Raw genomic sequence first — 21621 nt, 5'->3', positions numbered from 1 at the left:
TGGCTTTTTATATTAATTTTAGCCACACCTACTGAAGTCAAAGGGCCTTTAACAAACTGAAAAAGCAAATCTGTTAAAAATTCAACACACCCTATCTTCAATTAAAGGTTAAGCGAGCTCTCAAATAATATCAGTCTCAGAAAGGAAAAACCAGACTGGACATTCATGACTATTTTAAAGACTGAGAAGTGAAGTTAGTAATAGATTATTTAAACAAACACACACTTGCATGCCACCTAAAAATCACATCATAATCATCTAAAATGCGAAGTAGACCTTCTTAAAAACCACTGCAAATGCTCACAAGACCATGCATTAAGTGTTTAAGAGAACTTTAAAACTGCATAACAAGATTTCCCAAAAGAAGTCATTAAAAGAAAAAAATCTGTCAATCTTCTGTCAACTTCTAGTTGAAGAACTCCCAATAACTCAATCAACCCATCCTTCTGCAAGAAGATCATAATTGTGGAAGGCAACCTCAAATTATATAAGTGCTCCAAAAAGAGCAAGATCACATGGTTACCCAAGACTCAAAACTCTCCCTAGAGTGATTTTTCCACAGAATCATGCAACAGGAGAAAGCTATCTACAAGAAAACCAAACACAAACAAGAAACAGAAACAGTAAAGAAGATACAGTTTCATACTTAGTAAAATAAAACATGAACATCTATGTAATGATTTAGGCAGCTGTACTTGGTAATTTTGATATTTTCTACACCAGCTTTATTTCCTCAATCCAAAAGTTCAGATGCTTTTAAAGAAAACAATTTTCAAGAAAACCAACAGACTTGTTGGCTGGTCTGTCTCATAAAACAGGAATATACTTGAAAAAGGATTTTGGTGCAGCAGCATCCAAAGAACATAGCTCACTTATGCTGAGTGAGTCCAGAATTCCAACTACATTTTATATCTGTCATCAAGGAAAATACCTCTCTTCCTACACCACAGGTATCTTTTCCCACACAAACTCCATTTTGAGCACTACTGAGAAGCAAACAGCCATCAGCCTCACTTTCTGAGGCACAAGCAGTACTTTACTGTAGATATTGTCTAATCCAAAGAGCTTAGTATGCAAGGCCTGGACTCTGCCAACTTTTGCACATGCCTAACCTGATGCATATAAATGGGGATTACTCACATGCTGGAAGGTAAGTGCGTGAATAATAAGCATGTTCGTGAATCAGCAATTACGTGCAGGTAGAATAAAAAGCCAAAGTGAAAGGAGATGAGGCACAAGAGGCAAGAAAGTTGTCACCAGGCATTAATATCGTAAGTGTGAATGCTCCCAACTAGAGTTTTAGGAAAGCTAATTTAGAAGTAAGTTTTAAAAAAATTGGCTTTCAGGGTTTCAAGGTGGGGAAGACGAGAGTTTTTTGGTTTATCATCCAAATACATAATAAATTGTCAACTATATAAAAAGTTTACAACCCTCTTTACCCAAACCCCCCAACTCTCCAGCTGAAACACTTAATGATTTTGCATTCTTGCTTCCTTGCTCTCTCCAGCTACAGGTCAGTCGCAGCTCTGAAAATCTTAATCAGGGTGATATGGCCTATTTAAAATACAATTCCTTCATCAGCCAACTAGAAAAAAATTATGATTTTCTCAAATACAAAGAGCAGCTCTCCAGAACAAACTTGTTAATGCTGTGAAAAAGCAAGCTGCTGAGCAGTTCAACCCACAAACTGTGAAATTAGAGGTTTTGGAAGCTGTCAGCAAGAAGAAGGTGGCACTATATATACAAAATAGGCTGCTCTTAACTTCCTCTGACACTAGTTTGGATAAGAGGGGCCTTTCAGTTGTAGCAGGTTATTCTGTATTGCCCAGTAATCATACATAGTCAAGAAAAACATCCTTCAGTGTTCCCCCCAAGTGGCCAGCAGCCCTCAATTCCAGGTACCACATCTGCTGCCACCACCTTCTGAAGCCTGCATAGGGTGCCCCATGGAGATCAGACTCTTGCACAACACCTTACAACAGGAGTTGCCAAATTTAACCTGACTTGTTAGCTACAACATCAGGGGATGCTGGTATTATCCCATCATCAACACATCTGCCAGTGCACCACAACCCATGACAAGCATATAAACATACCTATTACACATCAAACACTGTGCACTAGGTATTTTGAACTGGTTTCTAAGCTACGGCACCATAGACCTCCGTCAATAATTTAGTAATTGTGTCTTCCATTGACAAGAATTAATATACCAGAGTAACACTGAGAGCTCCAAAATACAGCCCTTTGGGAAGAGCCAGGCTCCAACATTCAAGATGCACTAACAACACTGGACTCTTCAGGGAACAGCATCCTTCTTTTATGCTTTCATTAGAAAAGCACTGGTTAGCCTCAAGCCAAAGCTCAGTCACTGTGACCTTTCTAGCTCCTACATCAGAATGATTCAGTACTAAATTACCACCGTTCACAAAAAAGCAGTCAATGACTTGCATCTCGAAGGTCACAAATAATGTTTCAGCATTGACTACCCAACATAATTTGGAAGTCTAGATATCTCAACTTCACTACTATAGCTCTTTTCATACAAAGTTATATGCACTAACATGTTTTTTTCTATCTCCATCAATACTATGAACATTTTACATAAAGAAACGTTTTAACATTATTATATGTACAGCATTTTAAGATTCTTCATACGAAATAAAACCAAGAGGAGCTATTGCTTCACCCTGTAACACCCAAAATATACTGGGGACTTATTGTGGTTTAACCCCAGCCAAAACCAGCCCAGGACTGAACAGCTCTGAAAGATGAAACCTCTGGCCTCGAGATTTTTACAGAGTAAGAATTGTTACAATCAATTTATCAAGATTTACTTGATATCATACTAATCACTAGGTTTTTGAATAAGGAATTTTAATGCTAGAAAATAATAATTGAAATAACAGGTAACAGCAGCACGGAAAGCTAAGAAGCAAAAAGAAAGAAATAAATGTAAAAAAACCAGAAAGTTGCAAAAGCAAGCGGCAAAGGGGAAAAAAGAATACTTGGCTCAAATTGCAAGTTGCTAAGAGAACTTGAAAACCCAAAGTCACTACCCATGTGGCAGCTGTGATGAGGGGTCCTAAAAAACCTCAGAAAAACCAAGACTAGTTAGAGGTGCAAGATAACACTGAGACTGGGAAAGGTCATTAAAACAAGCCAAAGATCTGAAATCCAAGAGCCAGGCAATCTTGTTAGGTTTTAACAAATAAATAAGGAACAACTTACAGAAAGCTGTTAGCTTTTCTTATTAATCGTGCCTAATTTCGTAAGATACCAAGTCCTGCATGTGTCCAAAGCAACTTGACAACTGTATGCACCAATACAAAAAAATGGTTTTTATTCATTTTACTCTCATGAAAATAATGGCCCCAGTTTTCTGTGTCCAGTTTTCTTTCCACCCTCCTCCCTGAGCACAGCAAAAATGTAATTAAGAACTACCACCCTTGGGATTTATGAACTACTACAACACACATTTCCTTCTTTGGAATTGAGAGCCTACTTCCATTCACTGACTACTATTAGACATTTCATTGGGAATACCCATCCGGACACTTGCCAGAATCTTCCTGTATTTTTTTAGCCTGGCAATTCCAAGAGATACCAAAAATCTGAGATCATCAGAAGACACAGGTACTGCAAAACTACCACTGGGTATTTTATCGAGTTTAATTACTGCTCAGGGCTGCTGAAGACTGTACTTCTCCTAATGTGACTTCTGAACCCTGCCTGCTTTTTCATCAGTACGACTTAAGAAATCCTGTAACAAGGCTTGTGAAGCTACCCTGGGAACTAATAACAGGTCTGGGAAAACCCAGACACACTGCTCTACTTCTCCCACTCTTCAATTTTCAGCGATGGGAGTGTAAATTGTACTTAATTGCAAAATTGTCAGTTCAGTCCTTGAGTCAGTAAATTATGCTTTTACAATTTCTTCTCATTCTCCCTCTCTCCTTTCCCAGGGAATGAACACTTAAAGCACTAATTCTCATCTCCGAGCACTTGTACTGTCTTCTCCCCTTACCTCACCCCACAGCTTCCTGAGCCCCCCTTTACTCTCACATGCTCCTACAGGAGACCACATCCCGCCTCCCCATCTCACACCCTTCCTCCAGTCTCTCGGCTCCTACCTACCACAAATTCTCATTCCTGCTCACGAGCTCCTCTCGCCAGTCACCAGCCAATGTTTTGTGGGGATCACTCAACACTTTGGGAGGGACAGGGAAGAGGGGGCGCAAGGCAGAGGTCCCAGCATCAAGCAGCCCTGCTCCCAGCTTTTCAGGGACAACTCTAGAATTACTGCATTTCTTGTGGGTCTCCTTGGTGCTGCCAGAGAAGTGGGTCCCAGCTCTACATCTCCTAAATTCATACTTACTGAGCTTGCCTTTTGGGTTTGTTTTAAATACGCTGAACGACTTTCCAATTTTTAAAAGTAAACTTTGTGACTTCAAATCCCTTATTGTCTGAAACAACTAGCTCTGTTTTTTTACATTTAAAGCAGAGGGAGGAGGAAGTTAAGATAATCCCTCTAAAAAGAGGAAAAACTCAGAACTCTTTTTCCTACTCTTATAGATGCCCACATTTACTTTTTGAACTGGAAATTAATATGATATCTGACCAAACACAGTTAGAAAAAGAAGTCTTAATAAATAACAGAAGAAAAACTTCCAAAGTCAATCTACAAACAATTTTCTTTCTTTCCTTCCTCCCTGCCCCTTTAAAGATCTTTTTAAATATGTAACCAATTTTGAACTTTAAAACACCTCTAAAGCCTAACACACTCTGCTTTTAATATCCAAAATGGTGCTAAATCTTTACAGTAAAAAAGCCAGCATGTTACAGTTAAGCTTACAGAGACATACTCACTGACTACAGCTGTAGGGGTAGGTACAGAAAAGCAGAAGATCAACTGCTAATACAAAAGGAAACTGTGAACCTAAAATTTTAACATCTGTGAAAGCAGAAATGAAGCTTTTTGAGTTCAGCAGTCTACTTAGTTTGAAGATAAAGCACTGGGAGCACTTTTGTAGCCCCAAAAGCTCATCTCAAAAACAAATTCCAAAGTCAACAACCAAACCTGCTTTTTTCTCATCTTTTTAGTATCACAAAAATGTAAGTATAAAGTTCTGTATTATCTAAAGCAGTCTAAAGACTACATAGTTTCCTTAGATTTCTGTTCTGGCCTTATAATTACATTTAAAGAAAAAAACATCTTATTAGTACTTGTCACAATGAAGTATGTTCCATTGTATTTTTGTCTTGAACACTTTTCATACCACAAAATTCACATTATATCAATAGTACAAATGAAATATTACCTGGATAGCAAGATATCTAAGAGACAACTGAATGCTCAGAAGCCATTTATTTTCACATTACAAAGGACAGGTTATTCTATCAGGATGAAGGATTTCTCAGATGCATGATGGAGGTCATTGGTCAAATCAATTATTTAATGGTAATCCATCAGTTCACTCCCAAATAAACAAACAAAAACACTTGGCACACTACTTGAAGAATTAGTCCCTGGGCAAAATACTAGGAGATTTTAATCAGCCAAGCAGTCACTCTCACATGGGCAAAGCCAATTTCTGACAAATATTTACAAAGAATGCAATGTAGTAATCAAAGGTTTTACTCAAGGAAGAAGTGAAGTCTCTAAACTCAACTAAGTGAAACAGAACAAATCGCACTCACTTTAGCTTCTGCTTCCACAGAAAGTAGTTTCTGTTACATTTTGCACTCAGCTTACTAACACTGTTAGGCATATATAAACAAACTTCATAAACAAAACCAACTTAAAAATATACATTTCATTGGAGAAACTAACTACTATACAGTTTCAGGTTTTAAATCAGCAATTAGAAGCCACTACAGAAGATAAATATATTTAACTGGGACTGAACTGGTGGAAACTCTATAAAGATGAAAAAAAAAATCTTTGTAAAGTAAAGACAGAGTGAAAGTATTTCAGCAGCTACCAGGACCCCAGTTATTTCCCTTGAGCAGTCAGATCAGTTGTTTACTTCCCCCCATGTGGCACAGATAAATACTTATAAAAGTGTCAGCTCTACATTGTCCAGCCAGTCACAAGAACTGCTGGTATAAATAACAACCTCAGTTTCCATCCGAGTTCGCACATCGCCTTTAAAGTACAAAAGGAGGCAATACTTAAGACGAGAAGAAAGAAAACACAAAGTAATGGTACATATAGCACACATTAAAATGCACGGAGAAACACTCATCCTACTGTAGCGAGCAGACTGTAAGCCAAATTCTCTAACTTTAAACAAAATTACATTGCAATTACCTTCTCACTTCCCTCACAACAGCAGTACACTGGAAAAAAAGAAATTAACAAACACCACTACAAGAAGTTATTGATTACAAATAATTTTAATCAACAAGCATTCAGGGGATATACATTGTACTAGCCTCTTCTTCCAAACAATTCTAAAATTAAGTGTACCATTGTAAACTGTCATTTTTACATATGCTAATGGTAATGTAAAAAACTAATTCAGCTATATAGGTTCAATCAAAGGGATGTTTAAGATAAATATTTTTTGCCTGTAAGAATAGAGGCATTTTACATAATATGGACTGTTTCCCTTCAGTATTTTAAATACAGAATCCAACAGTTCATGCTACCACATTTATATTTTACTGTTATACCCAAAAACTAAAAAGTGACTTGCCTCATCCATCTACAATATCCCCAGTGAAAAGGAGTAAAACTCCCAAATGGCAGAAGAGAAGATGGGTGGTCAGACTTCCTACAGGGAGATATTAGAATAAAATACAATTACATCTGGACACAGGTTCAAACATGAACCTTTCTACCACAGTTACCCTCAAACATTAACTCTTTGCACAACACATCCAGGACAAACTCACACATAAGCCACGAATTATCAGAGGTGTTCAGTGGGCACACAAGCAGTCTCACAACTAATTACCGTAAGACCTCCTCAGGGGAGTAATGTGGGAATATATACAGCAGGCTTTGAAGGCTCAGGCCCTTTATCTTTCTATGGTTTATTCTTAAAGCTCGCTGTTAGCAATCTCCTGTGAACTAATTTTTAAGCATGTTTATCATAAGGAAAACAAATCCATAACTCTCAAAGTTAGCTCTTTATTACCACTGATAAATGAAAGCAATAACACTTTAAAACCCATCATATCAAAGGAACATCTTTCCCCACACAGCTGTTAATTTAACTCAGATTAGCCTCCTGAACACGTTCAGTCAGAGGATATAGGTAATTTTGCCAATCAAAGTACTTTTCACTCAAGAACTCAGTGTTGCAAGACATTTTGCAATTCCAACTCGCATTTTAAAAATGAAGAGCATGACTACATCCAACATCTACTTTGTTTGTTCCTGCCATTCACGTTTTACAACTTTGTTTTTAAGGTTGGGGAATGTCAGTAGCCCAGTACCATTAATGTATCTTCTCAACAAGACAAGAATGAGCATTACTCTAACCATACAAAACCATCACTGAAAGGCAGTGAGTGCCCTCATCTCCCATTGATGTCAGAACACATAATGTTACAAGTGTTGAGGTCTATTGTTCAGTCCATTTTTCCCCATCTTGTGGGGTCCTACCATACATTCATTAGAATACTACACTGATCTAAAACAAAACATAAGACCCTCACACATTTGTGTTTATGAAACTTCTAGCATCCACAGCATAATTCAAATAAGGGTACACAGCACAACTGCACATGCAAGCACTATTTTCCAGAGAGAAGCAGCTCTTAGAGAGCTTTATTTTCTTAAAGAAACGGTATGGTTTATAAGAGTCAGGAAGCCCTCCCAATGCAGTTCCTTACGTAAACAGGTAGCAGCCCGCAAATCCCAAAACCAGTGACACCACCAAAAAGAGAACCCACCTTTTTGAATCAGTCAACTTGGTCACACTGGATGAGAATACCTCATGGAGAACACATCACTGAGAATTACCGCTTACTTCAATTTCTCATCTAGAAACACAGCTGCATTTGCAAGGCCTTAAGTATTACCTATTATTTATTATTATTATTATTTTAAAGCTTGGTTTTGTGCACATTAAAGTAAGCTGTGACTCGTTTTGGCAGGGGGAGAATAGGGGCAGACTTATGGATCAAAACCCAACTTACTTAAGGAGGTGGTTTACACCCAAATTCTTCTCGTCTGGATTTGCAACTAAATCAGCGGGTTTCCTATTCTAACCACCGAGAAGCGTTACAATATAGCCTCAAACATATAGATGGCTGTCCAGAGAAAAAAAGTTACACTATTTACTCAAACGCACATCTGTTGGAGCTCCACCAGCCAGCCTACTCCGGCAGACGGGCTGCAGCGGGGACTTTCAGTTTTGCCCGGTCCAGAAGTGACTGTATGACACCACCGGCGGACCCGAGGAGTTCAGAAAAGAAAAGCTCCTTCGGATACTGTTTTCCCGAGCCCCCAGCCGGCACCCGACTCCAGGGAACGGGAGCAGCCGCGCGAACCAGGCAGGGGTGGCCTCTCCGAGGGGCAGCGCGCAGCATCCGCGGCACCGCTCGGAGACCAGCACCAGCGCGCCCGCCAGGAGAGAGACCAAAAGCGTCGGGAGCACAAAACAAGCACCGAGAGCCGAAGTGCAAACACGGGAGAGTTCTACCCCCACCGGAAAGAGGGGACCCCCGCCCGCTCCCTTCCCACCTTCGGGCGGGGGGCCCCGAGGGGCCCGCGCTGCCCCGGCGGGGGTGGGCGGGGGCAGCCGCTGCCCTCCCGCTCCTCCTCCTCCTCCCGCCCCGCGCCCTCGGCCCCGCTCACCCGCCGTCTCGGCCGCGGCCGGTGCCCCCGCCGCGCCGTTCAGGTAGAGGATGGAGAGCAGGTGGGGCTGCGTCTTCTCCAGGGCCACCCGCAGGTCCTGGAAGTGGTCCCGCTCCTTGGCCAGCAGCAGGGCGATGAGCAGCTCGGCCTTCCCGCCGCCCGCCGCCTCCAGGTCGCGCAGGTCGCGGGGGCCGAGGGCGCCGGCGGCCTCCAGCAGCTCCACCACCTTGTCCACTTCGGTCATGGCCTGCGCCAGGCTCTGCCGGCACTGGACGAGCAGCTCCTTGTGCTTCGGCTCCATGGCCGCGGCAGGGCCGCCGCCGGCCAAACTTCGCCCGCCCCCGGCCCCGCCGCTCCGCCACCGCCGCCCCCGGGGAGGTGCGGGCCGAGGCGGGGCGGCCGCCGCCGGCCGCCCTCCTCCGACGCCCCCGCAGCGGCCCCCGGCGAAACTTCGTCCGGGGAGGAGGCGCGGAGCTGGGGCAGGACCTGGGCCGAGGGCGGCTTCGGTCTCGCCTCTTCCTCCTCCAGCAGGCGGGGGGCGAGCTGCCGTTAGGGGCTGCTGCTCTTCCTCCTCCGGCTGGCGCCCCGCTCGCCTCCTTTCCGCCCCCCTAGGCGGCGAAACAACTTCTCCTCCTCCTCCTCTCCCCTGCCCCCGGGAAGGGACCGCCGGCAGCAGGAGCCGCGGGCAGCGCCGCCGCCTCCCGGCGCCCCGCACCCCCCGCGGGGCAGCCCAGACAACTTCTCTCCGGCGCTCGCCGCAGCCGCGCGGCCGGGAGGGGGTGCGGGGAGACGGGCTCAGCTCCAGGCGCCTCCTTTCATCGGCGGGCGCACGCAGCCATATTGGCTGCACAAAGCTGCCGTCTGCGCCGGCACGGGGCTGGGGCTGCGGCAGCGCATCGCCCCCCCGCCCAAGCGCCGCCGCGACCGCCGCTTCCCCGGCCCGGCTCGGCCGCCGCCCCCCGGCCGTCAGTCAGGGCCGCCCCGCCGGCCCCCGAGCGGAGCGGGGCGGGCCGGGGGAAGGACCCGCGCCCCCCCCGCTACGGCGCGGCCTGCGGGAGGTTCTGCCGCTCCTCCCCGCGGGGCTCCGCCGGGGCCGCACGGGGTGCTTGGCCCGGGTGTCTCGGCGGCGAGACAAAGGCCGAGCCGCTGCCCTCTCCCGGGTGCGAGAGCGGCCGCCTGTTGAGGTGCTGGCGGGGCCGGGGTAGGCACCGGGCGGCGGCTTCAGTCGTCGAGATTTGTTTCGCCCTACGCCGGGAAAAGCTAAACATCAAAATAGCCACAGACCGCTTGGAGCTTTGTCCATTAGAATTTGCAAAACTGAAAGTTTTCAAACGATATCGAAACGTTAGTAACGTGTGTTGGCTCATCTCTGCTTTAAATGTAGTTTCATCAGCGTGTCGTGAATAACTAGAGACCAGGTAATTTACAAATAGACTACAGATGTGTTTGTAATCAGCAGTAGCAGGAGGATGCAATTGATTAGCAAAGAAATAGGAGAATAACAACTTTTCTATCTGAAGGTAAACAGGCTGCCAACATCACTTGCACCAAATGTTACCTTAATTTGCAAACAGCTAGGGGAATAGACTGCAGAATGACCACAAGCAGTTATCATCTTGTTTCAGTCTGAAGAGACTGGAAAGTTTGCTAAGGAGGATGAGTTATGAGATAGACCAAACTTCTCTATCAGCAATTGTAAATTCAAAATTAAGGGGCTTTAATCGAGGAAGTGTGGAAAAAAACAGAAGAAATAACAACCCTTTATTAAAAGATATATGTATGTTGGCAAAAACAGTAACAGAACACAAAAAACTAGACAGTAATCCTAGAAAAAAACACAAAACAAACAAACAAACAAACAAAAACCAAAACCAAACAAAAACAAAACAAAAAAAAACAACAAACGACAACAAAACCCCCCCAAACCAGTAGGTCTCGGCTGGAGTCACGAGGCAGTGGCGGCACAAGGCCAGTGGTCAGACCTCACCAGGACGAGAGAACCAGAAAGACTGGCTCCCAGGCTTTTCCTCCAGAAATGCTCGGATACAGTCCCTGTCTCCGTCCCGGCGAGAGCACTCCGCGGTCTGACCTGTCCTCCGTCCCGGGCGGCCAGCTCTCCCCAGATGTCAAACTCCTTCTCCCCCTCACTCCAGCCTTCGCATGGGCCATTAGCTAGAAATGTAGCTTCGGCTGGCTACATCTTTTGTAAAGCTACCGACCTCCCCTTCTCCCCTCCCATTCCAACTCCGTTTTTTCTTACAGTGAAAGAAAAATTCACCTCTCAGATTTATAACCTATAACACATCTTAAATTCACTTTTTATACGTTTCAGTGACACTGAAAGAGCATTACTGGTAGTGGGGTTAGCCCCATTACATCAAATAGGAACCAAAATTATCTGACAGCTTACTGTCCGAACAACCATATCCTTTATTTAGTGTCTAGAGAGCTGGACACAATGAGTACAAGGGGAAGCCATTGTTGCCTAAAATCTTCTGTTAACACACCCATTTGGAGAATTTAGGTGCTGAACTAAGTTTCAAGTCACTTTATGTAGTTGAACAGATGATGATTTCTCTCATACGTAAAAACAGCCTTGAGTTATGTACATAACTGTGCTATGCATTCTACTACTACTAGCGAAGGCAAAGAATAAGAGGACTTAGGGATTTTTCTCAGCCTTAAAAGTCATTATTTACAACAATACTGGAAGGTATGGGGTGATTTTGAAACACATTTTTCCATATTTGGTCCATTCACGGTTATTTAATGCTCTTATAGATTCACTTCTTTTAACTTTCAATCCATTGCTTTCTCAGCAACTTTCTTTGCTACACAAAGTACAGAGATTAGCTTTTTTGCATAATTATTACTGTTGCAAACTCCTGCAAACTGTGTTCTATCTAGACTATTTAAATTTATCAGAAAATCTGCCTATTTCTCTCCAGTAAGTTGGGCAAAGTTTAGCCAGTAAAGTGATTGTGCATTCCCGAAGTACTGGTTAACACTAGTATGCATTACTTATTTGTTTCACCTCAGCAAAACAAAGCTGAAACAGAACAGAGTCAAAAACTATGGGTAAGAAGTGAAACTCGCCTCCTGTCACCCAGTGTGCAGCCAAAGCACAACCCTCCCAGACAGTGTGAGGGCAGGGCACCTCTGGGCCCGCCACAGGACACAGGGCAAGGCACCACACAAGGGACAGCTTCTGGAAGGCAAATGCCCAACAACACTGAAAATTATTCAAGGTTGTGCTAGTTTTTAAGACTGTCTAATCTCAACAGTCCTTTAAATATGATGTTTTGTTGTGCATGTGCTTATAGAGTTTCCTGTGAAGGAAAGGAGACAAACCATCAACTTTCATTACGAGTTATTATGATAAGAGCCGGAATTCAGGTCTATGCAGCAGTCCTCTGCTATTTGAAATAATAAAGACAATCTTGCTTTCTCTCCTCTGCCTGATTTGGCACTCTTGATAGGTGCCTTTCTCCAGGCATTGCAGTAACACAGGCATGGCATCGTTCAGGCAGGGCATAACTCAGCTATCTTGAGTCCCATTTGAAAATCTAGAGGGAGGTGGGCCTTGGCAAGTGTTTACCCTGGACTCTACTTAGTCTTGCCTTTGCTTTAGTCCTTTGCCTTCTCTTCCAAATAAAACATCCGTCTTCTCCTGCAGTGCCTGCCTCTCCTTTTGCTTGCAGATTCACATCTCCTGTTGCCATTGTTCCAGATAGTTGCCATTGTAGTGCCAGATAGTAGGTAAATCCCTGTTGTACCAGGTTTCTTTCTTCCTAGCAATGCAGTTTCTATCTTTTTGACATACCTGAGTCTCCTACGCTCTGTTTTTCTTGCAAATGGCAAGTTGTCTTTGCTCTGAAAAAATCAGATAAATTTCTTATGGTACAGATAAATGTCTCTTCCCTGAGTCCGGTGGCAGCCACTTGCCTGTATAAGAGAGGGACCTTACTGTCACCGCAATTACTTGACTCAGTATAGACCTTCTCCAGAAAGTTCAGGGGAAGTCTTCATAAGATTTAGGCATATTTTGAAGACTCAAGCTGTGAAATGGATGCAAATTTATTATGCCAAAACTTTAAAAAGTAACCCAAATTCAGATCACTACAATACTGCAGAATGTACAACTCCACTGCCATACAAAGAAGCAAACACAGTTTTCAATTCATTCCTTTCTCCCCAACCCCCCATAGAAAAAAAAAATAAATAGGCAAAACCCTTTGGTTCCTCTGCCAAGTTTTTAGAAAATGAATATATCTGTGGAATAAGTTTTCAGAACTAAAATCTAAGTTAATCAAAGACAGATCCTTGAAATTAATTCAAGTCTACAACTTGGACAGGCTGTGCAAGAATCAACCAGGTGTTTATCAGAGTACCAAAATGAAGGCAAGTTTTTTGTTTGTTTGTTTAAACCAAATGAAAGGAAGGATTTAAAAAATTTAATTAAATATGGAGCTCTGACAAAGGATGCCATGGATACTTGTGTAAAATTGGATTTAAACCACAATTTGACAAACTAACAGAAGAAGATCAGTAGATTTTTACAAGCCGTGGAAAAGCTTTCAATTTTTTTTATTTTTTTTTAGAATTGGAAACCAGGCTATTGAGGATGTATGCTTTGGGCATTAGAAAAAAACTATTGACTATCTGAAAAAGAGTATTAGGCTAGCAATAACTATGCCTATGAAATATTTGGGAGAAAGATTTGGGAGACAAGATGGGGACATGGAGGCAAAAATTGAAGTTTATTTTTAGCCAATTTTGTACCTGCTTTTCAGAAAGAAAAGGAGAAACACACAAGTGTTGCCATGCAGAAATAAAGCCTTTCAAATATAGATAGAACATGTGAGGCTTAAGAAGCTATCAGACCTTGGAACTGATTTTCTAAAGCAGAGATCAGAATTAGAAGAATCAAGTTATCTGCTTGGTGTATCTGCCTCTGAGATAACCTCCCTCTGTAGATTCAAGATGGGGGGCAGCAAAGCACTGAGTTCCCATCTTGTAGAATTTTCTGTTGGGAGGACAGGATCATCTTCAACGAAAGCATTAGGTTTCAGCAAGCCTCACTCCTGCAGGTGAAGACTGCTTTTCTTATAAGTGTCTATAACCCTGTGAAGTATATGAAATCCCCCAAATTCCACAATATTAACTGCAGTGTATTTTAAAAAAGCAAACATGCAAACCTTTGAAAATATTAAGATCAGAATCAAAACCAGCAAGAACAGGATTCAACCTCTGTACAAGATTTTCTTCCTGTAACTGTCAATGCACCTTTTTTAATATGCAATAATCATCATGTTTGTGTATGCAAACAACACATTTCCTGAAATACAGCGTTGTGTCGTAATTCACAGTAGGAACTAAAAAGAGATTCAAAGTCACGTAATCCAGCACTTTAAAAGTCTATCTTCCATACAGATCACAGAACTTCAGACTGAAACCAAGAAGACTGAACAGCATGATGATCAAGCAAAAAAGGGAAAGGGGAGAGCAGAAGAGAGAGAAAGAAGAGGAGAAAAAAGCAGAGAAAAAGAGAAAGAAGAGCCTTCCTGTTTTCAAGATGGATTTCAATAAGATAGTATAAAATGTTGCACCTGCAATAACAGGGACTGCACCCAGTGACTGTTCTTCTGTCTTGCAAAATCTATGCTTCCAAAAGCCTCTAGGCGATGAGATTTATATTCTGCATCACTCATCCACATATTGACTGACACTATCATATTATTTTAGCTTGGTATTTTCTGATAAGACACCCTTCAGGAACATCTAGATTTTAGAACAGGCTTCTTATACTCATTTTGATAGGAATCTTCACAGGACAAAAGTCTACCATGTAAAAATACCTGTCACTCCTTCTCAAGCACTTCCTCCTCTGCTGTGCCTGCTTACTGCTGCCCGAGTCACAGCAGCAGCTCTACTGCTGTAGGTTTGCTGATAAATCCCCTCCTCAAAAATCATCAATTTGAACCAATCAGAAATTCTAATGGTCAAAAATGGAGGATTTTGTTTAGAATTAGGATTTTTTTTTCTGTTATTTTTAAATGCATGGGAGACATTTCATGTGCCTTTTTTTTTTTGTGGAGCCCTTAGGATACGGGTCTTCAAGCTTCATTGGCAGTCATGTATGCTAGAAACGGTTTTGTAACGAAAGCTAAGCTTCTCATGTAATCATATGATTCAAGCAACTACAGATTTAGAGAAAAATATTGAGAGATTTACAGTAAGTTAGTAGAAGGTGACAACACTGTGTGGATCCTGGGAAGGAAGGTTATGCAATATCCAAGACAGCTATATGAAAAATACAAGTAATCACCAAGGTAAGATTAGAGCTCTGTAGGTAAAAAGTAAACACCACAGAGACTTTGTCATAGGTGTCATATGAAACACCAGCAGCTAAGTGGTTCTCAACAGCAGCTTATTTTTTCAAATTAGTGTGACTGATAGACAATTAATGAGCATTTTCAGGATAGGAAGGTGCTGGTCTAATGGGCCGGCAGATCAAAGGATCTCATTCATCTGTAAAAAAACCCAAAACCATAATGTGAGCAGTCTGGGCACTGCCCAGGGAAAATATTTCACCTGGCAGTATTGTCTCCAGGAATGGGCTATGCCCATAAATCCTGAGGTCCTCAGAGCTCCTGCTGAAGCTGCAGACTGAGGGAGCTGCTGTTGGACACACGCAGAAGCACAAGGATCATTTATCTTCCCAAAAATATGTAACCATGAACTCCAGGAAATGGTTTAGCTCTTTCTTAAGTGAGCTCCTATGACATACAGTATGAGGGAAAGCAGACCTTTTATTTTATTTTATTTTTCTGTAGCCATAAAACCTATCGGTCACTTCATCTTGTACTACACTAGGCAGTTTTCAGATAGAAATTATTGTTGTCTTTTCCCACCCTGGACAAATTAAAATGAAGAAGATGAGATATTTCAGTCAGCTTCAACAGAAAGAAAACAACATTGTTTGATGAAGGTTTTAGATTTCCCTGGGCTGTTGAAAAATACAAATAAAAAAGTTGTTTTCCTTGGAAAGAAAAGGGCTTCCTCAAAGGCAAAATACCTGGCAGGAAGGGTGGTTGTTTGTTTGTTTGGGGCAGGGAGGGGGAAAGAAGTGGGTAGGCAAATCATCTCCTGAACCTGTGAATACACACAATCCCTTCTGTTTCTCAGACAAAGAAAGGCAACAAAAGAAAACCAGAAATACTAGAGGCACATTGGTGGTGATACTGCAGGGCAGTAAGAATTTCAGCTTTTGTAAGGAAGACACTCTGCAAGCAAATCCCAAGTACCCATCTGCTTAGAATAGATCAGGGGGTGATTTAATTTTCTTTCCAGGACTGGCCTGACTTGTGATGTGGTTAACTTCTATAACCAAGCAGATGTTAAACAGCCCCTTTAAAAGCTGTTGCTTGCAGTTTGTTATTGGTTCAGTTTCTAGGTCAGTTTTCAAGTCAAGCCAAGAGAGATTGTTTATACCAATCATTTGCTTTTACTTCTTTTAACACTAACGGGGAGATAAAAGCAAATGGGTGCCCTAAACAGCCACGGGCAACTTCTGTAAACAAGCCATGCACAAACTGGGAACTCATAAGAAGAAATCCCAAACTGCAGTTAAGAAGGTAGACAAATGCAATAGTAAGGACTCCAGAGAATGCCTCAGCACTTTTTCACCCTCTTCATTGGTTTTCTGTCAGCAATGAGCATTTTCAAACTGGATTTGAATCAAAAGGCTCTTGAAGAAGCAAAGGGATTTCCTTATGTTCCATTTCTTAGATCTGCTAAGAATTGCATATGTACTTTAAATAGCAAGTAGTTCCCCTGCTCACTGACATGCAAAGGTGTAAGAGTTGAATCCATCTCAGTTACAAACTAAGTTTCCCAGGGTCTCCTGGGACAGTGCTTTTATTTGGCACAACTGGACTCAAAAAAAAGGCTCCTGATGCTGAACAGAAGCCAGTATTCCTTGAAAATTCTAGGGTAGTCCAAGTATCTGTAGTCTAAGCCCAAAGAGCTTTTCTCCTTGAGGAAATGGAGACAGGTACTCATGCAATTGTGGTTCTGTTTCTCTAGATACTGAGTGACACCTGTCTTTCCACACATGCCTGAAGGGCTCGTCCCACAACTCACCTGTTTTGCAATGCTTAGGCTAAGCAGAAAAGAGAAGTGGCAGACCAATTCCTGAAAAAAACCCCAAAACCCAGCAAATCCACATGTGAGAACAGACCAATACTCAGATTTGGTTGAACTCCAAAACCTTATCGTGCATGGCAGCAGATAAGCAGGACTGTGGGGAGCGTCCAGCTGGAGGGGATTATTACAGCTTCATAATGAATGCTCTAGCATTCTGAATTAATCTGTTTTATTACATAGGAGAAGCATTTCTGGTGTACTTTCATTAATTGTGTACAGTTTTACAAGTGCCCGCGAGAACCAGACAAATGTAGATGCTCAGGATGTTGAAAAATATGCTGGGCTTTCAGCAGATCCTGTCATACCCATAGCTGAGACTTGAACTGCCATTTGACAGGGATGCATAGATTTCTGTTTACATAAATACTCCATAAATTCCATATGTTTCTCATTTGAGAAGAAAGTTTTATTTTTAACATTGCTGGATATTTCTTGGGCAGGAGAGGGAAATCATTTTTGTTGGAGATAAACACAAGACTGGAATTACAGTGAGAATAAAGTCAAAGAGAAACCCTTGTACAACTTGCTATAATCGGTTTGCTCAGGCAAAGCACACCATGGGCCAAGATGCAACTTGAGACTGAGAAGTGTTTAAAATGATAAAAATACTGGACTTAACTAAAATTAGTTCTGAAAACAGTAACTAGTGTGAAATGAAGTAACTCCTAAAATACTCTCTAATTTAGAAGGCAAAAGTAATACAGTCTCTGTGCCAGCCTACATGCCTTGGAAGGGATGGGAAAGCCATCAGAGAGTTCTAGAATGAAATAGTGTCTCATCTTGGCACGGTGGCAGCTGCAATACTAGCTTCCACAAGGTTTGGTCATTGAGTTTAAACTGAGCTACAGATCTTCAACACATCTGTATTTTTGACCCTTATAACACAAATGTAAAAATTAAACACTCAACAGTTCAAGTTAACTAGTATTTTCTAAAGAAAAATGCCATAAAAGTAATTTAGAACTTAAATTATTTTAAATACCAGGATTTGTCAGAATTGAACAACAAATAAACAACTCCTAAAACAAATAGAAAATCCTTACCTCGATACTAAAGGGAAATGAACACACACAGCATGGCCCAGAATAAGCAGAAACATCTGAGACAAAGTCTTGAGTGGCATGGAAGCTTTAAAAAGGATTTAAGTTAAAATTATTCTTTTTGAATCAAGTGTGCAGCAAGGAAGTTTAGAGAAGTGTTGTTCAACTGTTTGAAACTTATAAAGATGCATTAACTAGAGGGACTTTGAGGGATAGAAATATTTAATATAATGCATATATCAAAGCTCATCCAGTTCTGCTGAGTTCTCTAATTGGTTTCCAGGGGACTTGGATTAAGCCCCAGTTTGGTCATAAAAATACTGTGCAAAAAGAATAACTGAAATAAAAAGTCTCTAAGTCTGCTAGAGATATTCCAGGAAGGATAAATACACTTTATCAGCAAAGCAAGCCAAATATTATCCCTTTTACTGTGGGCTATTTGTACTGTTTGAGTTTTTTCCCTTAACTCGTCTTTAGAGCTGCCACCCTCCCCTTCCAAGAATATTAACGGCGGTCAAGAGCTTCACTACTTTGCCCTCTCCTTTTCCAGCTGAAGTCCATGTCTGTCTTGCAGCTGACTTCAAGAGCACCAACTACTAACCTTTTTCACTTACTTTAGAAGATGACAGAATAAAGTGAACTATACATAGCAGATGCTAATCACATCCTTAAATCCACACATCCTATTTACTAAATATTCCTATAGCACGGAAGTTTTCACAAGCACAGGCCCTTCACTCACATTGATTCTATCATCTCCTCTCATAACTATGTTGCCCAGGAGAGACTATTATAATTTAATAGTCTTTAACAGACTGAATCTAAATCATAGAGAGTCTAAAGATTTCCCCAGGTCTTACAAGTCTGTGGCAGCAAATTAACTGATTCTACATGTGCCAGCTACCTACCAAGCTGCTGCGCTGATCCCTTATATTTATTCTCAACAGAATACATACAAACACAAGCAAGGGAAACAATATTGGTGTCACTAAGTAGGGAGGACCAGAAGCAGGCTAAAGACAAAAGTAAGTGGAGACTTAAAGGGCTGAATACAGTTTTTAGTGCTGACAAAGAGCCATGTGAAACAGGGATGCTGTTCAGTTTAGAGTACGAATATATTCCCTTATATAATAAGGTCATTTTTTTCCCCCCAGAGTTATTTGACCATAGTTGTAATTTTGATGGCAGTAAATTTCCACCTCCAGATGTGCTGAGGAGATGTTTTTTCCTTGAGTGGTTTAATTATGCTGCAGGCAGTTGTTCATGGTAACCTTGCATGGCTGAGTTGACTCCAGCCAGTGGCACAGTATGGTTGACATAGCACTGCTGCAGGGAAGCAGTGTCACCAGCAGTGACAGTCACTACGGGTCCAGAAGGGACAACTCTGTGTGAGAAACAAGGACAAGAGACAGAAATAAATGCAAAGGGAACTAGAAAATGCTCAGCAGTGGCATAAGTCAGAAGAACTATATATCTTCTGAAAAAACAGAAGTTTAAAGGAAGTCTCTGAAGTAACTGCAAAATGTCTGCATGAGCAGAAAACCTGGAAGAATTGCATATGGGAAAGGGAGTAAGTTATTGCGTGGGCTTGTCAAGGTACCGACACATACAGCAAACATTTTAGCACCATTGCATTGAAAAAGTGCAGGGATCAAGGTAGATTAAGGAGTGAGGTCATTCCTTCCAGCGAGTGCATGAAAGATGCCCAACCCACTTTGCCCTTCAGAAACAAGTCCCACAGTGTCACTGCTGGTGCTTCAAGCCTGCATCATGACAAAGCCCAAGCCATCCTTGTCACTCCAAAGACAATCAGCAGTTTACCACAGAGACGCTGTGAATCAACTTGAGCCAAAGAATCCCCCATCTGTGTCAAACCCGGATGAATCACACCACACTGCTAACCAGTTCCCAGAAACCAACAAAACCTTGAAATAAATTAATTCTAAAGTCTCACACCTTATTCTGGCATTTTCTGGGACTTCTGAAGTTTACCAGCACAATTTCACTATCACTTTTGCATTTCTTGGCAATAAATGTCTTTATTTTGCTTTTAAAAATCCACACAAGTTAACATTTAAAGGGGTGCATGCTGAGAAAATTGCCATATGTATTGAAAGATTAGCTGTTAGGGCTAACCAACCTACACTTGCACAAAAAGAAGAATAGAAAGCCTATGATTAGTAATCCAGGTACCTGCTGCTTTCAGAACAGCTTCATTTCTGGCCAACACTGTTGCCAACTGACAAAACATCGCCACTGAAGGGGAGAAGTAACTTGGTATGAAATCCTGGGGGGTAACCCAGGTTTCTGTGGACCCTGAAAGCCGCAGTCAGAGGTACCTGCATGTCCTGTTTTACCCGTGGACTAAAACTCCTCAGCACTATCTGGCTCTGAAACCAACATGATGATAGCACTGTGATGGCAAACATTCATTGCAAACAGCCCTAAGTTTTAACAATAACAGGAAAATCTACATAGAATAGCTTTCCTTTACAGACTTCAGTAAATTATCCATCTGATCTTCGTAGCTCTTGTTGTCCCTATTCTAGTATGAGACACAACACAAGAAATTTAATGGTTGTAATTTCTCAGTAGCAGGACCTGTATATTATTTAAAAAAAAGTAAGATAAGGATTTTCCTGGAATATTTCTGATCTCCCTTCAGGTATCAACACTAAAAGAGAGATTCCAATTCACCTGCCAATTATAGATATGATCTTCCTCGTGGGCTGTACCAGAACCCACCAGGAACAGCAGTTTTCGTGCTTAGCTGCAGCATATCACTGTAGTTCAGCTGCTGTAACTATGCACAGTTGGTTGAAAGAGCAGTATATCCAAACTGATACAATAACTGAAGGAAATAATTCAGAGTTATTGCTAATTAGTAGTCATTGCATTATTAGTTATTGCATTATTAATAGTCATCTACCAAAAGAATGATGATTTAATTATTGTTTGTTACAGCCAGTAACTAATCTCTAGTACAAATGATGAAATCGTCGTTCTCAGGAATACCTATCTTTTTCCCAGTTATTTCCATCACTTCACTAGGACTCCTTATAGAGATTATGAATATCTGTGCATCGCTTCACCTAGGTGCCAACTTTGTTTCCTCCCCAAACAGATCTGAACTCCCACTGCTTATCCTCTCGCTTATCTTTACGTGCCCTGCCTTTTCAGCTTTCTTTCCTCTATTCCCAACAACTGCAGAAACCACCATATTCCTGTACAACATCAGTCCTTCCTACCTACAACAGGAACATGCAATTTTTCCTTATCTTGAAGGCTTGGACTCACAGGACACTCCTCAGATGAAGGAACACTTTTCACCATCTGATGCACACGGTGGCTTTACATAAAAACAGAAGTAACTGTGGTGGTTAAGCCAATGCAGTACCCAGAGCAGCTCAGAGCCCACAGAACCCCTAAGCACAGCCAGCCAATACCAAGTCCTCACCACTGTGAATTGTCACACATAGGATAGGAACTAACAAAGCTACAGGCACCCTTGTAGCTTTCAGACATTAAAATGGAAGTCATCTTTCATAAATCTTGCTGTTT

General features: G+C 41.9%; 1 protein-coding gene across 5 annotated transcripts in view; it reads right to left on the bottom strand.

Moving 5' to 3' along the window:
- Positions 1 to 9755, bottom strand: part of DLG5 (discs large MAGUK scaffold protein 5) — a 105167-nt gene extending 95412 nt beyond the window's left edge. For 3 of the 5 annotated variants that reach the window (XM_027723981.2, XM_027723983.2, XM_027723984.2), the window contains exon 1: positions 8813 to 9754. In XM_027723981.2, the coding sequence (XP_027579782.1) occupies positions 8813 to 9113 (301 nt within the window). In that variant the 5' untranslated portion in view covers positions 9114 to 9754. Of the gene's footprint in view, positions 1 to 8812 lie in introns of all 5 variants that reach the window. The other 2 variants (XM_027723982.2, XM_027723985.2) reach the window with 1 other exon arrangement.
- Positions 9756 to 21621: the final 11866 nt, after the last annotated feature.

Source organism: Pipra filicauda, unplaced genomic scaffold (genome assembly GCF_003945595.2).
Source record: "Pipra filicauda isolate LSUMZ 115617 unplaced genomic scaffold, ASM394559v2 scaffold207_size1410395_pilon, whole genome shotgun sequence".
NCBI lineage: Eukaryota > Metazoa > Chordata > Aves > Passeriformes > Pipridae > Pipra > Pipra filicauda.
This window is presented reverse-complemented; position numbering and strand designations above follow the sequence as displayed.